Genomic DNA, 21,183 nt, shown 5'->3' with positions numbered 1-21,183 from the left:
ATAGATAACGATGATATGGCGAAGAGCAGTGATGCCAGTTGCCGGGAAATTTTCCGTAAACGGGATATTCTGAGCACTGACGGGAATGCGGGAATTTTTCTTGAAAATAGGCTGAAAACGGGAAATTCTGGTATTCTCAACTTTTCTAGGTGTACAACAACCTAGCTTGCAACATTGAGCTCTTTCTGGGTAAAAGCATGGGTAAAAGTGCGGGGTAATGCGAGTGGACGCCGTTCCCTCACCTCGAAAAAATATGTACGCCGTCCCCCTTGTTCCTAAAAAAATTACAATGGGCAAAGATAGGCAGGGAAACGGCGTGACGTCATGCCGCTACCTACCGTCCCCCCACCTTTTCAGATCCACTTTTACCCCTGGGTAAAGTAGGGCTAAAAGTGAGGGGGAACGGAGGTGGATGTCGTCTCCCCACTTCTAGAAAATATCTGTGGTATCCTTCACTTCTAAAAATTACAATGGAGAAAGATAGGTTCAGGGAGTGGCTTTACGTAATGCGTCCCCCTACCTTCTCAGATCTACTTTATCCCTGGGTAAAAGTGAAAATTACAAACACACAAAAGACTTGAAACCTCAAGCTAATGTAAACAATTGGAAAATACCCTGCTTATCGCTGCATTTTTGAACATTTTAAATTTTGATTTATTTGTTTTTGTGGCAAGGAACAAGCGGTGTACAAGCAACACTAGAATCATGTTAAGGCCAATACAATTTAATTAAGTGTTGTTTTGCTGAGCACAACATCCCTTCCAAACCACAAAAAACACCATAGTGTTCGAAAAAAAAGTGTACATTCTATTTTTTTTAAATTTTGGCCTGCTATAGATATTGTAAATTATATCTATTGAAGTTGACGGGAAATTTTGTATCTAATCGGGAAATTTATGGTTTCGGACGGGAATTTCGCTGTTACAAAACTGGCATCACTGGAGCCGAAGGGCAAAAATGATAAGGCGTTAAGCAATGACTCTCAGTCTGTCAAAACTTCCAATATAGTGGATGGGATACGGATTTTGCACGACGCTCTCCTAGAACTTCACTCCTGGACCTCTGAAAACGGCATGTCAGTCAACTGGGCGAAATCTTCTTGCACTCTCTTCACCCGGAAACGTTTTCAACCTCCCATCCATCTCACGGTAAATAACAATCCTTTACCAGTTACACCTACTTTACAATATCTTGGTTTTCATCTCGATTCTAAACTAAATTGGAAACATCATCTCAAAACAATAGCACTTAAAGCCCAACCTTATTTTAAGTTGTTGTCTTGCATCAGCCACAAGGGGTGGGGAACAGATATATCCTCCCTGCAACAAGTCAGTACTCAATGTGTGGATGCAAAACTTCAATATGGCGGAATATTACTCTCTCCACTACCCAAACGGATCAGCGAACATCACATCCGTCTTCAAGCCACAACACAGCGAATTATATTCCGACAACCAAAGACGGCACCTTCCTCAGCACTTTTAGAAGAAACTGGAATAATTCCTTTCCCAGTGAAAACATATTTTGTGGCTAAAAAATTCCTCCTTCAACGCATATGCTGCACCTCATCCCTATTACTACCGAAATTACAATTCCTATACAATAGCAACCTTCATACCCGACTTCCATATTATAAACAGCTACCTTGGATTTATCGAGCATTCGTTAGTATTCACAACTGGCTCAATCAATTGCATCGAGGACCGAAACTACCATGTTATACTGCACAATATAATACTCTTCTTCATTCTCCCACACTTGAGCAACCGGTGGTCTCTTTTAAACGTCTTCGCTCCACTCAGCCTCAGATAGTGCGCCATCTCTGGGAACACCACATTCAATCTCATCACTCCAATACCATTTTAATTTACACGGATGCTTCTAAACAGCATACCGAACATGGATCTGTGGTTGGAGCAGGAATTTATATACCAGCGCTTAATTACGCAGAGACTCACAGACTTCCACCGAATACATCCAGCTATTTAGCAGAAAGCTGGGCAATTCGCATGGCATTGAAAGTAGGCCTACAACGACAACTACCTATCGTGGGTATTTGTAGTGATAGCCTTAGTGCGTTACAAGGAATATGTAGAACCCCATGGACATCTGCCAATACATGGTTACAAATCAATATTCGCCAACAGCTTCGAATATTACATAATAATCATCAAGTGATTACGTTAATTCATACACCCTCACACTGCGACATCCTCGGGAACGAAGTTAGCGATATCCTGAGCAGATATGCAACACAACATGGCACACCGATTGATCTCCGGCTTCCAGCATCTTCTTTCGCCGAGATGCTGCTCCAGAAACGACAAACCGAATGGCGAATCTACCAACAACAACAACGATCAGGACCAGGGATTTATTATTGGCAACTAGAACCGATTCCCACCACGAAAAAATGGGAGGCCCCTCACAATTGGACAAGAAAACATCATTGTTTATATTCTCGCCTGCGTCTTAATACTGCTCAGACTCCCATCCAGCAATATAAACAACAGCAGCGCCCCTCACGTATGTGTTATTGTGGCATAAATGAGGGTTCTATTGACCACCTGACCTTTCAGTGCTCTCTAACGCCTGGTTACCGTCCGATACTCAACACAGTCATTCATTCTGTTTATTTCACAAGCCCCGTAACAGTGTCTTTCTTACTAGCCAACAAAAACCACCTTGTTCTTTATCATCTGCTTCAATATTACATAGTGAACAACTACGACTTGTAATGGTGTCAAAGTGATCAACTGTGCAGTGTTCTTGTTATTCATAGCAGTTTGTAATATATTGTATCTTCGACATAGTTAGTGTTGCACATGAAGTGATTGTTTCGATTGTGTTTACTTATTTTGTTCCCAAATTGATTCTGGACCAATCATCTCTACAAGTATAGATCCCCATCTAACCGTTTGTATTGCTCAACGGACGAGTTCCTGGAGCATCAAAACATTGAGAGAGAGAGAGAGAGAGAGAGAGAGAGAGACTCTCACTCTCAGTCAAAGGAACTGTTATCACATGGACAATTTACTTTTAATTTGAAAAATCCTCCTTGTGAGATACACAAAAACAATTTTACATTTGTTGCTGGTAGGATATATGTCCGAGGTTCTTATTTCAATAACGATTAGTGGTTTCAGAGAAGAAAAGTAAATATATTGACGTGCATTTGAATATATTTGTAAATCAGGTTAGTGACTCTCTCAAAGATTATTTACTCTTAACGGCCATTCTAATTGTTATTTAGAATATTTTTCGCTAAGCCACAGGCTGGAATCCTACTTAGCATAAATTAAATTCACGTTATTCACCAGAAGTAATCGTTGAGTAATAATTTCTTTCACAATTTGTATCATAACTCTGGGTTCAGTAATAATAATAATAATGATAGCTTTCAATTTCTCCCCCTATCTTGCACGTATAAGATACCCAGTGTTCCTTACTTTACAAAATATTGCTGAGCGAGAAAAAGCGGTTAGAAGTCCCCTGGGAATCTTTGTTTCCTACCTTTATCAGAATTTATACAAAAACAAGGTACTCAATTGTGAAGTCGTCATGGGAGGCCCCGGTTCGAATCCTGGCTATAACCCATGGGTTTCGGAAACCAGGTTAATCAGTAGGTCCCGTCTCATTAGTGATGGGTAAATTCCCGGGAAGATATTTTTCGGGAATATTCCCGGGAAGATTCCCAGAATGGGAATTTATTCGGGAATTTATGTAGAATCAGAAAGAAAATTGCATTCTATTACTATATTATGATTTCAAAGTTGAATTATTTTTTTTTAACACAGCATATTATTACTGTTGTCCCCAGAGGAGTCTTTAAAATGTATATTCTGAACGATGTTATTTTATTAATATTCTATTATATTTAGAGTGTACGCATAAATGGATATTTATTTACAGTAGAGTCCTATGAAAGTAAATATATTTCAAAAATGTTATAGTAAGTCCCATACTTTTAAACCGCTTAACAGTTTAAATTTACATGTAAGTGGCTTTTCTAAACTTGACTCTACTACTGATATTATAAACATACTAAATTTTTAAATGTTATAAACAATTTTGTCAACATTTGCGCATTTGTCTCTATTTCTACATAAGTTTCCTTAATTCTATATTACTTTACAAAATGGTTCCTTTTCATCATTTGTAAATTAGTACTCTCTAATTTTGGCTATTGTTTAGCATTGGCGGCCAGCTTTTGCACCTTCTTTTCTTGATCTTCTATTCCGATGCGGTTTTTTATGATTTCATACGTTAAATTACGTTACCAACATTAAATTCAGACAGCAATGCAGAGCGAGCGTTAGCGAGTGAAGGAGGGTTAGAACCCTGTATGGCACGTTGTTTTATATCTTCGTTACCAACAATTCACTTTCTTTTCTCACATAAATCACTTTCACGTATCTTTACGGTTTGTACAAATCTCGTACTGCCCTAAAAAATTGTGTTCGATACTTTCATGACTACTTGAATATCACTATCAACTCATTTCTTCCGTAAATCATCCTACTTTTTGCTAGTTTTGGCCCTCCAATGTAAACAATTAGCTTAATTTTTAGTGCAAATTCAAACCTCCAAATTCTTTAAAATCTAGAAGTAAATAATAATATATTAAAATAAAGTAATTAGTCATATGGTCTTCATAATTTGGAAGATAAAGTAAACAGTTGGAAATAAATTCCTTCCCGGGAATTTATAGATCAGGGAAAAAACCCGGGAATATTCCCATTTTTAAATTCCTTCCCACCGGGAATATTCCCACTGCCCAACACTACGTCTTATAGCCTCGCTACTGAAAGGGACGGTAAACTCAAAATCAAATCCATCTGTAAGTCATGAAACGAGTTTGTGGAGATTCTGAATGCCACCCAATAATAGTAAGTTTAAATGCAAAACGCAAATGAATTTGTGCTCAGTTATAATGTGTCAGTAGTCAGTGTCTGTTTCCTTGAAGTACCAAAATTCTGTATGTGAACGAAGACAACTTTTTGAAAGTTCCGGGCATCCAAAAGCAAAGTTAAATCATTTATTCCCTTAGCGAAAGGTTTAACTAGCATTAGGTCGGGTATGGACTTTTGGGTTTCAAATAGAACAACGATGAATTTCGAAAAAGTACTTATTGAGGCTTAACAACAATTGAAAATGTATTATTATGCAAAATTTGGTAGGTACTAGTGATGGGCAGTGGGAATATTACCGGTGGGAAGGAATTTAAAAAATGGGAATATTCCCGGGAAGGAATTTATTTCCATTTCTTTACTTTATCTTCCAAATTATAAGAACCATATGAATAATTACATTATCTTAATATATTATGATTTACTTCTAGGTTTTAAAGAATTTGGAGGTTAAAAAATTTAAAATTCTTTGACTACTTTATATAACTAATAATATGATTTTTTTTAAGTTCCATTTCTATTTGCACTATAAACTACAGTAATTGTTTAGTATTGGGGGGGGGGGCAAAACTGGCAATAACAAGGATGATTTACGGCAGAAATGAGTTGAAAGTAGTGTTCAAATAGTCAAGAAAGTATCGAACACTTTTTTTTTTTCTTTTTTAAGGGTAGTAGGGAATTTGTACAAACCGTAAAGGTAAGTGGAAGTGATTTATGTGAGAAAAGAAAGTGAATTGTTGGTAACGAAGATAGAAAACAACGTGCTATGCGGGGCTGTAATCCGCCTTCAATCGCTAACGCTTGCTCGGCAATGCTCTCCAAATTTAATGTTGGTAACTTAATTTAACGTATGAAACCATAAAACTACAACATCGGAATAGAATATCGCAAAAAAGTAGGTGAAAATCTGACCCGTCAAAGCTAAACAATCGGCAAAAGTAGCAAAGTACTAATTTACAAATGATTGAAAGAAACCGTTTTGTAAAGTAATGTAGAATTATGTAGAAATAGAAATGAAGTACTATTAATAAACCATGAACCACCGTTTTTAATAGACGTCAGTCTGTCTCCTCTCTCTGACTCGAATTTCTGAAGAGGTACTCGAACTTCTTTTACATGTGAATTAACGCATGGAATTTTGAGAAATGGGCAGGAAGAAAAGTCGTGTGTGGCAATATTACGTGCAAAATTATAAAGACAGGAAAGAGATTCAAATATTGTGAACATACACATTTATGCGCAAATGGTGATAAAATGGTGGGACATCTGTGTTCTGGCAGTTACCCAACCTAATTTGTTTATAACATTTAAAAATTTAATATGTTTATAATATCAGTAGTAGAAGTTTAGAAAATCCACCAACATGTAAATTTAAACTGTTTAGTGGTTTAAAAGTATGTGGATTTATATACCATTTTTGAAACATATTTATTTTCATAAAACATATTGTAAATAAATATCCATTTACTATACTCTCAAAATATAATAAAATGTTAATAAAATAACATAACATCGTTCAGAATATACACACTAAAGACTTCTCTGGGGACAACAGTAATAATATACTGCGATATATAAACGAATCATAATATAGTAATATAATGCAATTTTCTTTGTGATTGTACAAAAATTCCCATTTTGGGGAATCTTCCCGGAAAATATCTTCCCGAGAATTTATCCATCACTAGGCCGATTGAAGTTAGGGGGAGCGATGCAACAAAATTATATTTCATCACCATATTATAGTTCAGTTGCCAGTCTACCGTGAACATTTTAGGGCGGTCCCCTAGACCCCCCTGAATACGGGCCTGGCGACAACTGTAATAATATAGCTACTGTGATTAAAAAAACGAACTTAACTTTGAAACCATAATATAGTAATAGAATGCAATTTTATTTAAAATTGTACATAAATTCCCGAAAAAAATCCCATTTTGGGAATCTTTTCGGGAATCATCGCGGTTAAGATTCCCGAAAAGTATCTTCCCGGGAATTTGCCCATCACTAGTAGGTACCCCAACGGGGTTCGGGGGTACCATGTGGTACTTAATTTGAGAACTATTAAATATTTTGAAACATATGTCTACGAGATCTTTCAAAGAACGTTACAAATACTAGATAATCGGACACAACATCTCGCTACACCTCTTGTTTACCGAAATGTGGGGGGAAAAAACAGTGATACCATAGATGTGTGGGGTTTGCGTACTAGTTGGAACAATTTCGAAAAACTATTTACTTATTCCTAATAACAATCTCAAAAGACGTTTCAATGCAAAACAAACACACACAGTTGCGGGGTTATGGGGATACCATGGGGTCTCAAACCATCCATTTCTAAACATTGACAAAACACGTCTTAACACACCTTTAAAGACCATTACAAAGATGTGTTTACCGAAAATCCCAAGTCAGTACACGTAACTGTTACCGAAATATGGGGAAATAAAGAAACGGCACCATACGCTAGTGGGTTTCACGTGCTTAAAAGTACAGTTGAAAAAAATAACTAATTATCATGGGTTGAGAATAATAACATGAATATTCATAATCAATTAAAAAAAAACACACACTAATGAGATATAGGGGTACCATAGGGTTTGTGAAACTCCACATCTACTTCAGTTTTTAATTTTTTTCAGCTAGCTTAACAACTATCCTCAGCTAGGTCGAATACCGAAAACTGCATGTTAATATCTAAGAAGGTAACCCAGATTTTAAGAATTGTATTTTTGATGACGTCATAAATATAGAGATTGTTATGGATATTGACTTTTGGGTTTCTACTATATGGAGGAGAAATTTCACAAAACGAATATATATGCATTAATATACTATCTAATAGACGTTCTGTAGTAAAATATGATGATACCCGTATGGGTTAAGTGAGAACCCCACTATAGTTTTTATAAAAAAATTACCTCACTTCTTAACTTTTGTCGTGTACCATGAACAATGCACTCAACTGTGTCGAATAGTAAAAACTGCATGTCAATATCTAAAAAAGTAACCGACATTTTAAGAATTGTATTTTTGATGACGTCATATAGATAGATTCTTATGGATATGGACTTTTGGGTTTCTACTATAAGGAGGAGAAATTGCACAAAACGAATATATGTGCATTAATATATAATCTAATAGACATTCTGTAGTAAAATATGGTGCTACCCCTATGGGTTAAGTGAGAACTCCACTATATTTTCTACAAATACATTACTTCATTTATTAATTTCTTTCGGGTACCTTAAACAATACGCTCAGCTGAGTCGAATACTGAAAACTGCATGCCAATATCTAGAAAAGTAACCGAGATTTTAAGAATTGTATTTTTGATGACGTCATAAATATAGAGATTCTTATCGATATTGACTTTTGGGTTTCTACCATAAAGAGGAGATATTTCACAAAACGAAAATATGTGCATTAATATACAGTCTAATAGACATTCTGTAGTAAGATATGATTGTTGTCCTATGAGTTAAGTGAGAACCCCACTATAGTTTTTATAAAAAGGTTACTTCATTTACCAATTTCTTTCGGCTACCTTAAACAATGCACTCAGCTGTGTCGAGTACTGAAAACTGCATGTCAATATCTAAAAAAGTAACGGAAATTAGGCACACCCCGCTCCTAATATGGAACACTACCTGCTCTTAGAATGGAATACTAGAACAAAATATGCGCGTTTGCGTACAATGCGACATTTGGTTATTTCGAGCATGGGCAATGCATTCGAGCAGTTTATTTGCTTATTTAAGAAATAAATTAGTTTATTAGTTCCAGAAAAGAGCAAAGTCCCAACTCTGAGATCACATCGGCCCTTAAGATAAATCTACGAATTGGAAAGGATTCGATCCTGACCTCAGGGAAAGAACCATCTCGACATACGCCTGATAGGACTGAGGAAAACCACAAAAACTTCACTCAGGATGGGTGGTCTGAGCAAGAATCGTGCCCATGATCGAATTATCCAAATGTCGCGTTGTAGGCATACGCGCTGTAGCCTATATATTATATTTGGTAGGTCTATAAGACAAGTGCACATAAAATTACAAAACATTCTTAAGATAATTAAAATATAAAACAGCAGAAATACCAGAATTTTAAGTAGTACAAAGATAATTATCGAACTTGACTTGACTTCTTCATTATTAGGTCTATGTTTGTAAATTACTGTAATAGGCTATAATATCTACTTATTTTAACTTTTGGAATAGGTTTAATATATTTTAACTTGGAATAAGTACGTTTATTAGCTACAACCAATAAAAAAAAATATTAGAACGGGAATCAAACTACGTGCGACAAATAAACTTAAAAAAAAAACTATATAAAAGAAAAATTTCAAACATACTAAATTAGCATGTCTTATGGCGTCTAAATTTTGATTCCAGTTTTACTTTACAGAACAATGGCCACAAACATATTTTTCTCCACCTTTCACGGGAGACATTTCGTGGGATTACCTTTTACAAACTGGCCATTTTAACCAATCTCTCTCCCCTGCACTGAGCGACTACAATTTACCACAATGTCCGCTTTCCTCATCATCGTCAACATCATCAGTAGAATCATTTAAACTGTCACTACTTTCGTTCAAGTCACTCATTGATTCTTCGGATTAACTATCGAATTTGTAGTAGTGTGAAGTCCCTTTCTTTGGCTGTTTCGATTGGATTTTGTTGGGTGGGGCTTAGAAAGCTAAACATCTTTTTAATTGCAATGATGAGGTAAAGGCCCGTTGTGATGAAGTAGAGGCAGCTTCAAAATCGTTTTTGTGCGGAGTACTCGTAAGTATTTTTGCCCACCTTGCTTTCGACTACGTGTGCTGCAATGCTGCGGCTGTAGTTGTTGTAGCGGACTCACTACTTCAATCGGTACTGTCCTGTACTCTTCACTTAACACTGTATACGACACGGCAGTTGAGACATTTGAACAAATAATTAATCTGTGAAAGTTTTATTCGAATTGGTTGGTGTGCTCAGGAGTTATCGCGTGACACACACAAACAGATACCCGCATACTGGGTGTCCATAAACAGATACCCACATAGGGAATTTTAGTAATTTGTTTTTATTTTTCCAGATTCAATGATGACTGACTAAAGAAGAACGAGTCGAGTTGGTACTCTTAAGTGGACGGAAAGGACGATCGTATCGCAAAAATGAGCAAGAATTTAACCTTCGACACCCTCATTGTCAATATATTTGTTTTACTGCTGTCGGGAAATTAATTACCAAGTTTAAAGAAACAGGCAGTATGTTGGACAAACCCCGTTCCGTGCTAGGACCTTTCTTCTTTGATGAACATGTAACTAGTGAGACTTTCTAAACATGATGAGAGACAAACTGATGTCTCAAATTGAGCGTCTGAGTGAGGGACTTCCAGACTGGTTTCAGCAGGATGGGGCCCCTGCCCATTTTGCTGCAGCTGTTAGAGATTGGTTGAATGACAATTTCACTCACTGGATTGGGAGAAGAGGTCATGTGAAGTGGTCCCCTCGTTCGCCAAACCTTTCTCCATTTGTTTTCTTTTTCTGGGATATGCTGAAAGAGAAAGTATATTCGATGAAGATTAGAAATTTGAATCACCTGACAGAACGCATTATCAATCGGTGTGCTGAAATCGACGGCAATTCAGACCTATTCCATCGATTTCACCTTAATCTTGCAAAGCGCATCAAATTATGCATTGAACAGCACGCAAATAATGTAGAAAATATTATTCATTAGCATTAAATTGACTAAATTGTGCTTTTACCCATGTACCCAGACTTTATGGACACCCTGTAGGCAGTAGCAATTAAGTAGCAGAATGTTTTGTATTGTACTTGGGGTGGGGGATCCCGTGGAAGTAGCTAGCTTTCATATAAAAAACGTAAATTGGAACTATTTCTTAGTTGCGTACGCGTAATAATGTTGTAATTCAACATTAAAGAAGCAGTATTGCTTTTACTCGATACTAGATGGTTGTAACGTTTTACGTAGATTGAGAAAAATACGTTCTCCGGACAGTGGTATATTGTACAAATATACGGAATCCTCTTGCTTACTACAAAAATCAGAGCGGAGCATACGTTATCCGTATGCTACATAGGCACTGCCCTTAGGTGTTACATCATGCCGTTGCAGGATGTTTGATGTCTAGCAATCTTCCTTATATTACATACATATATGTATGTTGCCTTCGTCAGCTATATTTATTTATTTGTTGAACAATTTCCCAGATACAGCATAACTTTGCCATTTTACACTGGGAAATGTTAACAAAAGAAAGAAAAAAGAAAAGAAGACAATAATAACAACAACAACGTAGAACAGTATAAAAAAAGAGTGTAAAATTGATGTTATTCCGTCAAAACTCGTTTAATTGCTCTATCAAACACCGGGTTGCTCGAAAAAATGTCCACATTAGTTGTTACTTGATTATAACACTTTGGTATTCTGTAAAAAAAAAAAAAAAAAAAAAAAGAGAGAGAGAGAAAGAGAGCCCTCTGTATAATTGCCAGCCTAGGACGGGCAAGATGGTATAGGTAGTGTTTCGGGTGATGCGAGAAGGGACAAGTAAGGATAGTTCCTGAAGTAATATTTCCGATCTTAAGTCTCCATTCACTATTTTATGAAGATATTTCAGGTCAGAGATAATTCTACGTACTTCCGGAATCTGGATATTGAGATGTCGCAAGAGTTCCTTCTTGGATGATATTCGAAGTGCAGGAACACGGAAACGGACTATAGCGATAAAGAAATTAAGAATAGAATCAAGTCTGGGGAGATGTGTAGATGTGTTATATACGTCCATTTGTATGTGAGATCCTAACCGCCTATATTGTTTCATACGAAAAGTATGTAGAGATGGAACACTTATACAGAAAGTATTATAAAACATGCGTTTTCAGTTATACGCTTTCTGTACGTTAAGTCCAAAAACTACAGGATTTACAAATGTAACATACGATATTACGTATGCCGCATACATTTTTTTTCTCAGTGTAGCTTTGAACGAGTTTAAGATTTTAAACAAGAACTTAGTATAAATATTTTTAAAAAATACAACTGTAATTGTAAAGAAGGGAATTACTTCAAAGTTACCCGTCCACCAAATTTTCAACAAAAAACATAATAAAATCTACAATCATCAATTTCTACTTAAACTTTACTCATTTTATGGTCTTTTAAGTTACCTCGAGGGTGTGAGTATGGGGGAGGAACCACAATTACATATCGACAACCATTATTAACCTAAAGGGGAAACTTTCGGACCGCGTGGAGCACGGTTGTGGGTAGTTAATGGGGAGGGTGGAGTTGAGAGGGAAGAACGAGCGAAACGAGTAGCTAAAATAAGGGGGGATAACTCACTACTAGGTTACTTAGGCTAGGTTATGTTTACTTCGCACTTACCTTAGTACGTACTTAGGTTTTTAGAGCTCTCCTATCTCAAGCAAAAACTCATGACCGATTGTTGGTGGTCTTTGTTCTTTCATTTATTAACCCATGAATATTCAAAAGATTGACGTCATTATCAACATCATGTTTTACAAATTTTAGTACTCTCAATTCACATCCAGCGCAAAGACCCTGTACACTTGCAGGCATGTTTACTCGAAAATTATACACAATCCAACCGTTCTGAACCTAGAGACAAGTAGTTCCCTCTACTTGCGAATTAGACCCGTCTATAACCGCTTATCAAAATATATTACACATAAATTACGCTTCACTTACATGTTATCAAGCACACAAGCAATCAAATTATCTATTTCTTCTAGGTAAATTTTCAAAATTTTGATAAAAAACGGAAGGGCAACTTCCCAAGTTGACCCTAAACAAGAGCCTCAGTAAAGTTGAAGTTCCTTATTTCACAGATCATCTCTCGTTCTTGATCTTAATGTAAGTATTACATGTGGGACTATTAAAACATTTATATTTTAATTCTGATTCGTGTAGTTAGTAATAACTTTTTAATAAAATTTACGTTTTTTTATGTAGATTACAGAATGTTAACTTAATGTGTGTGTGTGTATAGAGGGATAATAGAATTAAGTAGATGCAAAATACTTAAACATTCACAGAGAAAAATCCCTTCTCCGGACAGTGGTATGTTGTACAAATATACGGTATCCTCTTGCTTACTATAGAAATCAGTACGAAGCATACGTTATCCGTATGCTACATAGGCACTGCCCTTAGATGTTACATCATGGCGTTGCAGGATGTCTGACTACGAACAGTTGTCCGTATATCACATGCATATACTTATGTTACCTTCGTCAGCTATATGTTATATACGTCCATTTGTATGTGAGATCCGGACCGCCTACATTGTTTCATACGGAAAGTACGTATAGATAGAATACTTATACAGAAAGTATTATAAAACATGCGTTTTCAGTTATACGTCTGCTGTACGTTAAGTCCAAAAACTACAGGAATTACGCATGTAACCTATCTTTTTAAGTACGCCACCTACAATTTTTTTCCCAGTGTTCAAGAGCAGATATAATGAATTGCTGATGTTACAATTTGATGAACTATAATATGGTTGGCTCAGCCCCCTCCCCCCCAAACTTCTTCCGGGCCCCCTCTACATTTTTGGGCTGGCTACGGGCCTGCTGAGCACTCAGTCAGTCAGGACTTCTTATTTTATATATAGATAAATCGATCCTACTTTCCTAACCACAAAATCATCTTAGGAAAAGGAAAACAGGATAACTCTTACAAAACTCAATGATAGATGTTATCCACTAGCACTTATGGTCTGATACTTGAAGTTAGTTCTCTATCGCTATTCCACTGTTTTCCCACTTTGGAGGAAGAACTGTAACTATGAAAGATGTATTTGTCGAGTATATCCCACATGTGATAAAACAATGTAGAGAAAGTACTGATGCTCGCAAATGTGGAATTCGTAGTTTTTTTTCCTAATAGGGAAATACGTTTTTCTAGGTAACTTATTCTTAACTGGTTCTCCAGGGCTCACGAATTGTTAATGGTTGCTGGTTAAGGTGGTTTCAAATAGTTTCATTACGGTTGCTATTATTTGTAAGGAAGAAGAGCTACCAACAAAGAGGATCATGTTCAAAAGGCTGAGAACTACAGCTCTAGATTAGTTGTAGGAAAATGCAAATTGCCTGAATATCATAGAGAGAGACATCAAGCAGATTTTGTTCATGAGTCTTACCCATTATTAGTCCTATCATGGTTACCTAAATAATTCAGACAGTTTTCTATTGCTTAATGGACTGGAGAATATTGTTCTAGGATACTGTAGTACAAAGAAAATCGTAGCCAAATGGGAAAATCATTTTGTAAGCGAATGGAAATACGCCAAGAAATAATGCAAATAACTTCAAATCATATAGGATAAGGTCAATGTTCAATAATTGAGAATATTTATTGGGCGTCCTTCATATAAGGGTATTCGATATTACAATGTACGTCATTTGTGGACATTTGAACATCGATTCTACAAGACCTACGTAGTCAACAATAGGAAACTAATTTCTACAGACTGCCTCATCGCATCAGAATAACAATTTCATAACCTGTAAATCATTCAGAAGAGGTTTTTATTCTTAATTTTGAGGAAATTGATACAATGAACTGACTGCGCAATCATTAATTTCTTGCGGGTCGGGGGGAAGTAAGTGCAGTGGAGAGAAAATAGGAGACGACAAATTTTTATATACACGAAAAGGTAGTTTTTGACCTACATTACAATACCATGTGTCTATGGAGCAGGCGTCGTCATCAGTGAAGGAGCTCGTCCTCTTTGCTCCCTCTGACGAAGTCACTGATACTTTACTTTTACATAATTCAATGCATCGCAAACGTAAAGCAGTAGGAAGACGTTGTGAAGGAAATACGACTATGAAACTTCAACTACGAGTACTTCAAGAGTAAGAGTTAAAACAGAGATTGTCAGATAACATGTAATAGGGAAGATAAAAATATCCTATAGTCGGCAGCTCGACAGTGCATCAACTCAAGAATATAAATACAGCAAGGACAGATTAAAAAAAAAAAAAAAAAAAAACGAACGAACTAGAGGAAATTTCAAGTGTTGGATTGTTCGTGCAGTACAACCTGCTAACTCCAACAAAATACATATCTTAATAGTTTTTAAAGTATATAATACATTCAAAAGATATGTCCAAGGAGAAGACAGATCTTCCGAGAGTTTGTCCTGCATTGAGACAAAGTAGAGCAATCAAACACGTGTATCTCTTCTTTTTCTTTCAAATTGGCCGTCTTCTGGCTTAATTCTTACTCGTTGCACTATGATTTTTATTCGTTGAGATATTGTATGTGGTCACTCAACTTCATTTTATTGCGTTTATTTTCGTCGTTCAACTTTTGATAAAATATTTAAGGAATTCTCCAGTTTCTTTGGGGTCACCATTGTGCCGCCCCTGCACCACTTCCAATTGTGTATAAGTGGAATCTACGACTAAACGTAATGGACATTCCTTTTTACCCAACTTCGATCCGACATTTTGTTCTTGCGTTAAGGCTGCTTTTGTATTTTTCCGATAAATTTTCGGCAAGTTATATTGCCAAATCGAGGCATTTCTATATCCAGGTAAGTCTGTGCTGTCTGTTTTTATCTCATATCATGAATCAACTCTCAAACATTGTTGGTGTTCAGGCGCGCCCCCAGAATTTGTAGGGAGGGGTCCAATGTTACAAGCCATTACATTTACGTAGTATTGAACGGATTATTCTGCACCAGAAAAAATGATAAGTAATTGTAAAAAATGATAGAACTAGATTGTTTTATATTTTCAGCAAAAAGTGATAGAACTAGATTGTTTTATGAGAGAGTACGGATGAAGAGTAAGATCAAATATTCATGCCACATCAATCATTTCAATGCTAGACAAGTATAGTTTTATTAAGAAAATATAAAAGTGTAGGTTGATTTAGGAAGTTTTTTTCGGGTGGGAGTCGGATCCTGTGGACCCCCGTGTGCATACGCCCCTGTTGGTGTAGTTTTGATACACCGTATATATACAGGGCATTTTAAAATACACGTTATAATGCTTGGAAGGTGATTTTCAAGTAAAACAAGGACAAAATATTATATGAAAAAAGGTGGAAGTGGTAAGTTTGCGGGTGAAAGGTGTCCGAAAATCGCCACATACTATGTATAAAACACAATAACGCAAGAAGAAATTGAGATAGCAACGTCAGATTAAGAGAAGATAAAGGAAGTCGTACTTGAAGAATACAATGGTGCTGCAATTGAGGCCCAATTTGAAGTGCGCAATAGGACTTTCACAGAAACTGGGGAGTCCTCTTACGTAAAATACAGGAAACTGAAGACTATGTTCCACATTATAATGAAATCAGAATGTAGGCAGTAAAAGACTGATGATGAATGCTCACATATACCACTATAGCTGGAATACCTTAGCAGACGGAAAATAAGACAATAGCAGTGCAAAATCTGTTTTGGCATATGGTTCACATTGTGGTAAGAGAAGTAAAAGTAACACAATTTTATCCATGTTCCAATACTGCTGAGACACCGTGAGACAATCGAAAAATGTGAAAGTAACACTGTAAGATCTACTATTCCACATGGGTTACATCACGGTACGAAAAGTAGAAATTTCCATGCCCTACTACAGCTTGGATTCCGTCACTGCAGTTAAAAAATAGGAAACAAACACTGTGCGCTTTACGGTACAATGAATATAAAAACAATTGTGTTATGTGCCACTGAGACATCCTAAATAATAAAAAAAAACAACAGTAACAAAGAACGGGTTAAATCTCCTAATATTTTCTACACTACTTTAGTACGAAAAACAAATATAAAACAATGGGCATGTCATCAGGTTGTACAAGGGAGCTCCAAATGAAGTGGGTAATCTGCAGAGGAATAAAGATGGAGAATATCGAGAATCCTATTTCATCCTGATTACTTAAAAAAAAGTACAGAATATTGAATCCCAACTAAATTTTTTTTTTCATATTTTTCTTTTTGCTGTTGTCCTACCTGATCAATGAAAAATCAAAAGCTAGACACAACACAGAATCGAGCACGGGCCGTGAGTCGTGTGCGGATCCAATGAGGCAGGTATTATTGCTAGTTTTATTTTCTTCTTTCCACTAAGTTTCATCATATATCTATAGTATCTTGCAGGGTTGTAAACTCTCACTTTTGAAACGAGCCTAGCTCAAACTCAGAGTGTAAAAAGTGAGTTAATTCACATTCACACTCAAGCTTTTTAGAAGCGAGTTCTACTGACGTTCAGTTTCTTTTTTAAGTTACGCTCAAGTTCATTCTCAACATAATGAAAACACACTCTGATGATTTAATAACTAAAAATATTTACAATGGTACGCAGTGGCGTATTTAGGATTTTGTTTCGGGGATCTTTGCTAACTTTAGTCCTGGAAATGTGAAAATTCTGCAAGATATTTCATTTACTTAGTAAAAGTACACATAATAAAAGTACCTAGTAAACATAGTAAATAAAATTTGCGAGGCTTCAGCCAGGAAACCTAAAATGTCATAAATCTGGGACTACTACGTTTTGTTATTGCATTGAGAAATTCAAGAAGTAACTGATTTAAAAATACCGAGTTGATCTTTTTAATAAGATGATTCTCTGCTAAAAATTTGTAGGATACAACAATATCTATTTCCTTTGATTTGATTAAAAATGAAATAACTGATCAACTATAAACAAGGCAAGATATTTTCTCTGTCTTTGGTTCATACATAACTATGGGGTTATAATTTTGGACAAACATTAAAAAAAAAATGTGATAAATTCCGCCAGCTAAACTAATACTGTCACTTGAAATAGATGCAATTCCAGACTACAGTCGCCTTGAGCTATTTCTAGTTCTTAAGTCGGTAACCTACATAATTTATATAATTACAAATTAGTATTTAAAGTCTCTTCTCAGAGATCGGATAACAGCAAACCTACAAATGGACAATTACATTATTTTGTGAAAATCAAACTACGTGGCGTTGAGCGGGATTTTACGATCAAACTCACCTACATTTCGAGTTAAACTGAACTCACGCTCACATCTTTCAAAAGGAGTTAGCTCATGATAAAACTTACGATAAACGAGCACGCTTATGTGAGCTAGCTCAGATGAGCGCGCTCATTTACATCCCTGGTATCTCGGGTAAATTGCAAAGAGAAAAATAATGCATTAATCGATTTTTTTAGGGACTGGGCCTTTAAAATCCTCGATTACAAAGCCTTCGTAAATTTTACGACGCGCCATTTGCAAAAACGCTAGAACTAGAAATACACATCACACAAAAATATTGTTTTATTTTCCCCGCTCTGAAGATAAACAAAATTTATATATGTTTGTAATATAGGCATATAACTGAATCCTACATAATTTTTAAATTTTGAAAATATACAACGATTAAGTATATATATATATATATATATATATATATATATATATATATATATATATATAAATCGCGTCGTAAAAATTACGAAAGCTTTATAATCTAGGGTTAAAAGATTTAAAAGATTTGATTAAATCGCGAAGTGATAAAAAGATACGCGTACTGATTTCATTCTCATAGTAAGTGGAAAGATATTACCCTTCGAAAACATACATTTTTAATTGCAAAAAATAACACATACATGTCCAAACATTCAAAATGGATGATATTTAACTTCTTTGAGCCTCTTATTTTCCATAGTTTCCAATCCAGTGACGGAGCATTAGGCCAATCCGGCGGGCAGGTTCCTTACACAGAAACTTGTCCCTTAACAGTTGTTCACATTTTACAGTAATGGCAATGATCCTCCTAACTGAAATATTTAAAAACATAGTACAGGTCGACAAGTACTTTGATATTCATATCCAAAAGTACTTTAAAGGCAATAACAAACACAAATAACCAAAAGATTATTAACGTGTAACACGGCCACTAAAAGATATATAAAATAAATGCCTACTGTAATGAATATAGATTTTGATTTCCACTGCAAAACTGCAATGCAATTATACGTATATGAACAAGAATATTCACTTTCTTTAAACGGAACTATAGTTATACAGAAGCTGGAAAGCTCTAGGCAAACGTTAACCAGAATTATGTACTAGCCTTGAACATAGGACTTCCTTAAAACTGAATTAGGCATTTAGTTCTCTCGACTTTCTTTTCCGTATAGGAATAATTTCAAACTCATATTGGTTTATATTCTGAACATGTCATCAAAAAGTTAATTAATTTATATCTTGGTGGCTCTATTTGATCTTCATGTGGAGTTTTCGCCCCTTGTACACCAATCCATGTATACTAAAATTGCCTTAAAGTAAAACTTAAAACGTAAGAACTTCGGGAAAACATTCGACTGTTGTATTCGTTTAACCCACTCCGTTAACCCAAACAGCTCTTATTAACTCGTATATTCAGATACGGTTCGTGTATTTCTTAGTTATATGGAAATTTCATTCTTCTACAAAATAGCCAAAATTCAACATTTATCAGCGCCTCCATAATGGTGACGTCATCAAAAATTAACAATTCATACAATTTAGGTTATTTTCTTAGATATTGATATGCAGTTTTCAGTACTCGATACTCTGAATGCACTGTTCAAGGTACCCAAAAGAAATTAATAAATGAAGTAATCTTTTTATAAAACTATAGTGAGGTTCTCACCAGGGTGGATTGATTTAAATCAGTCTGATTTAAATCACGATTTTAATCAAGATTTAAATCACTTGATTTTTTAAATAAAAATCGTTGATTTAAATCCAATTCCGAAATGAATTAATTTAAAGTGAAAGTAAGTAAAATCCCGTTTCTCTTCTGTCATTTCGATCATGGAAGATAATAATCATAATACAATGAGACTCAAATGTATGTAAGCACAGTATGAAAACGAGTATCATGTAGGGAATGATCAGGGAAAATCCCGTTTGAACGGGTAACGGGTGAACCCTGCTTTCTTGTCTTTGTAACACAGGGTTTTAAAATTTCTATTCCAACGGGGAAATCATCATGGACATTTAAGATGAAAACTCTTTTGTGTCCACGTCTATTTGTTTGTTTCCAGATAATAGGAGCGTATTTAGAGGGGTCCGATCCTCTCTGCGAAACAAAAAAAAAAAAAAAAGATTTTAAAATTTTGGGCGAAATGTATGTACTAAATACATAGAAGTTCCTCGGGATCGTAATACGACAAATTTTGGATGCGTTAAAATATCGAATAATACTTTTGATAAAGTGGATATTTGACCCCATTGCAGAACATGCCGCAATCTGCGATGTGATCGCAGAAAATTTGCCGCGCCTGTGCAGGAAAAATTTTCAGAGGAAATAAAATAGCCAACAGAAAAGTATAAAAACGTGCCTGCTATGTATAGATGTCTTAAATGCACGGACAACTCGCATTTGAACTGTTTTTCGCATCACATAAAGCATATTTTTAACAATCACAAGTGTTTCTTCTTCTGGAACTGATCATCTTGATTTTTTTATTTTGGAATTGCTGCAGGGAATTCGTGTTATTATTCAGTTCAAAATCTCTTATCGTCGCGAATTGTGTCGAGGAATTTGAAGCTTTAAAATATATAAAACGATAATTATGCCTGTTGTGCTGTATGGTTGTGAAACATGGTCGCTTACGCTGAGGGAAGAACGTAGACTGAAAGTAATTGAGAATAAAATCCTGAAACGAATATTCGGAACCAAAAGTAACAGAAATGAGGAATGGCGAAATCTTCATGATGAGGAACTGCATAATTTATACCATTCATCAAATATTGTTAGGATCATCAAATCTTGGAGGCTCAGGTGGGCAGGACATGTAGCGAGAATGGAAGAAAGTATGAACGCTTTCAAAGTTTTAACTGGAAGTCCAATCGGAAAACGATCATTAGGAAGGCCTAGGCGCAGATATGAGGACAATATTAAGTTGCATCTCGTAGAAATAGGAATACAAAGTAAAAACTGGATCCAGTTGACTAAGGATAGAAGTTAGTGGAGAGCTTTTGTGAACATGGCATTGAACCTCCGGGTTCCATAGGTCATAGAGTAAGTTAGTTAATTTTAGGCGAAATTTACGTACTTTATATGTATTTCGTGCCGCTAGCTAGTTCCAATTGTTTAAAAATATGCCCCTGCCAAATATCAGTAACTTTCGTGAAAAGAAAAGTGTCATGTTGACATACATTGCTGTACTTTTTCCTTAATGCTTAAGAAACATTGTTTGGGATTAAAATAGGTTAACGATTGGGAATTAATTCAAAATTAAAACCCAATA

The 21,183-nt window shown here is 35.7% G+C and overlaps 2 protein-coding genes across 3 annotated transcripts in view; both read left to right on the top strand.

Annotated features, from left to right (window-relative positions):
- The first annotated feature begins 896 nt into the window (after positions 1-896).
- On the top strand, positions 897-2,738 carry LOC145672616 (uncharacterized). Its single transcript, XM_081741774.1, has one exon. It carries the CDS (start codon positions 897-899, stop codon positions 2,736-2,738), a length of 1,842 nt encoding a protein of 613 aa, XP_081597900.1.
- LOC145673412 (uncharacterized) overlaps positions 2,274-21,183 on the top strand; it is a 94,389-nt gene continuing 75,479 nt past the window's right edge. Inside the window, exon 1 of one of the 2 annotated variants that reach the window (XM_081743098.1) lies at positions 2,274-3,196. The gene's annotated coding sequence lies outside the window, so the exon portion shown is untranslated. The remainder of the gene's footprint in view (positions 3,197-21,183) is intronic. The other variant, XM_081743097.1, reaches the window with a different exon arrangement.

This window comes from Thermobia domestica, chromosome 16, assembly GCF_964235325.1.
Source record: "Thermobia domestica chromosome 16, izTheDome1.hap1.1, whole genome shotgun sequence".
NCBI lineage: Eukaryota > Metazoa > Arthropoda > Insecta > Zygentoma > Lepismatidae > Thermobia > Thermobia domestica.
This window is presented reverse-complemented; position numbering and strand designations above follow the sequence as displayed.

Excerpts from the sequence above, each read along its gene's own strand:
- LOC145672616 (XM_081741774.1), top strand. The coding sequence starts at position 897 with ATGGTTTCGGACGGGAATTTCGCTGTTACAAAACTGGCATCACTGGAG.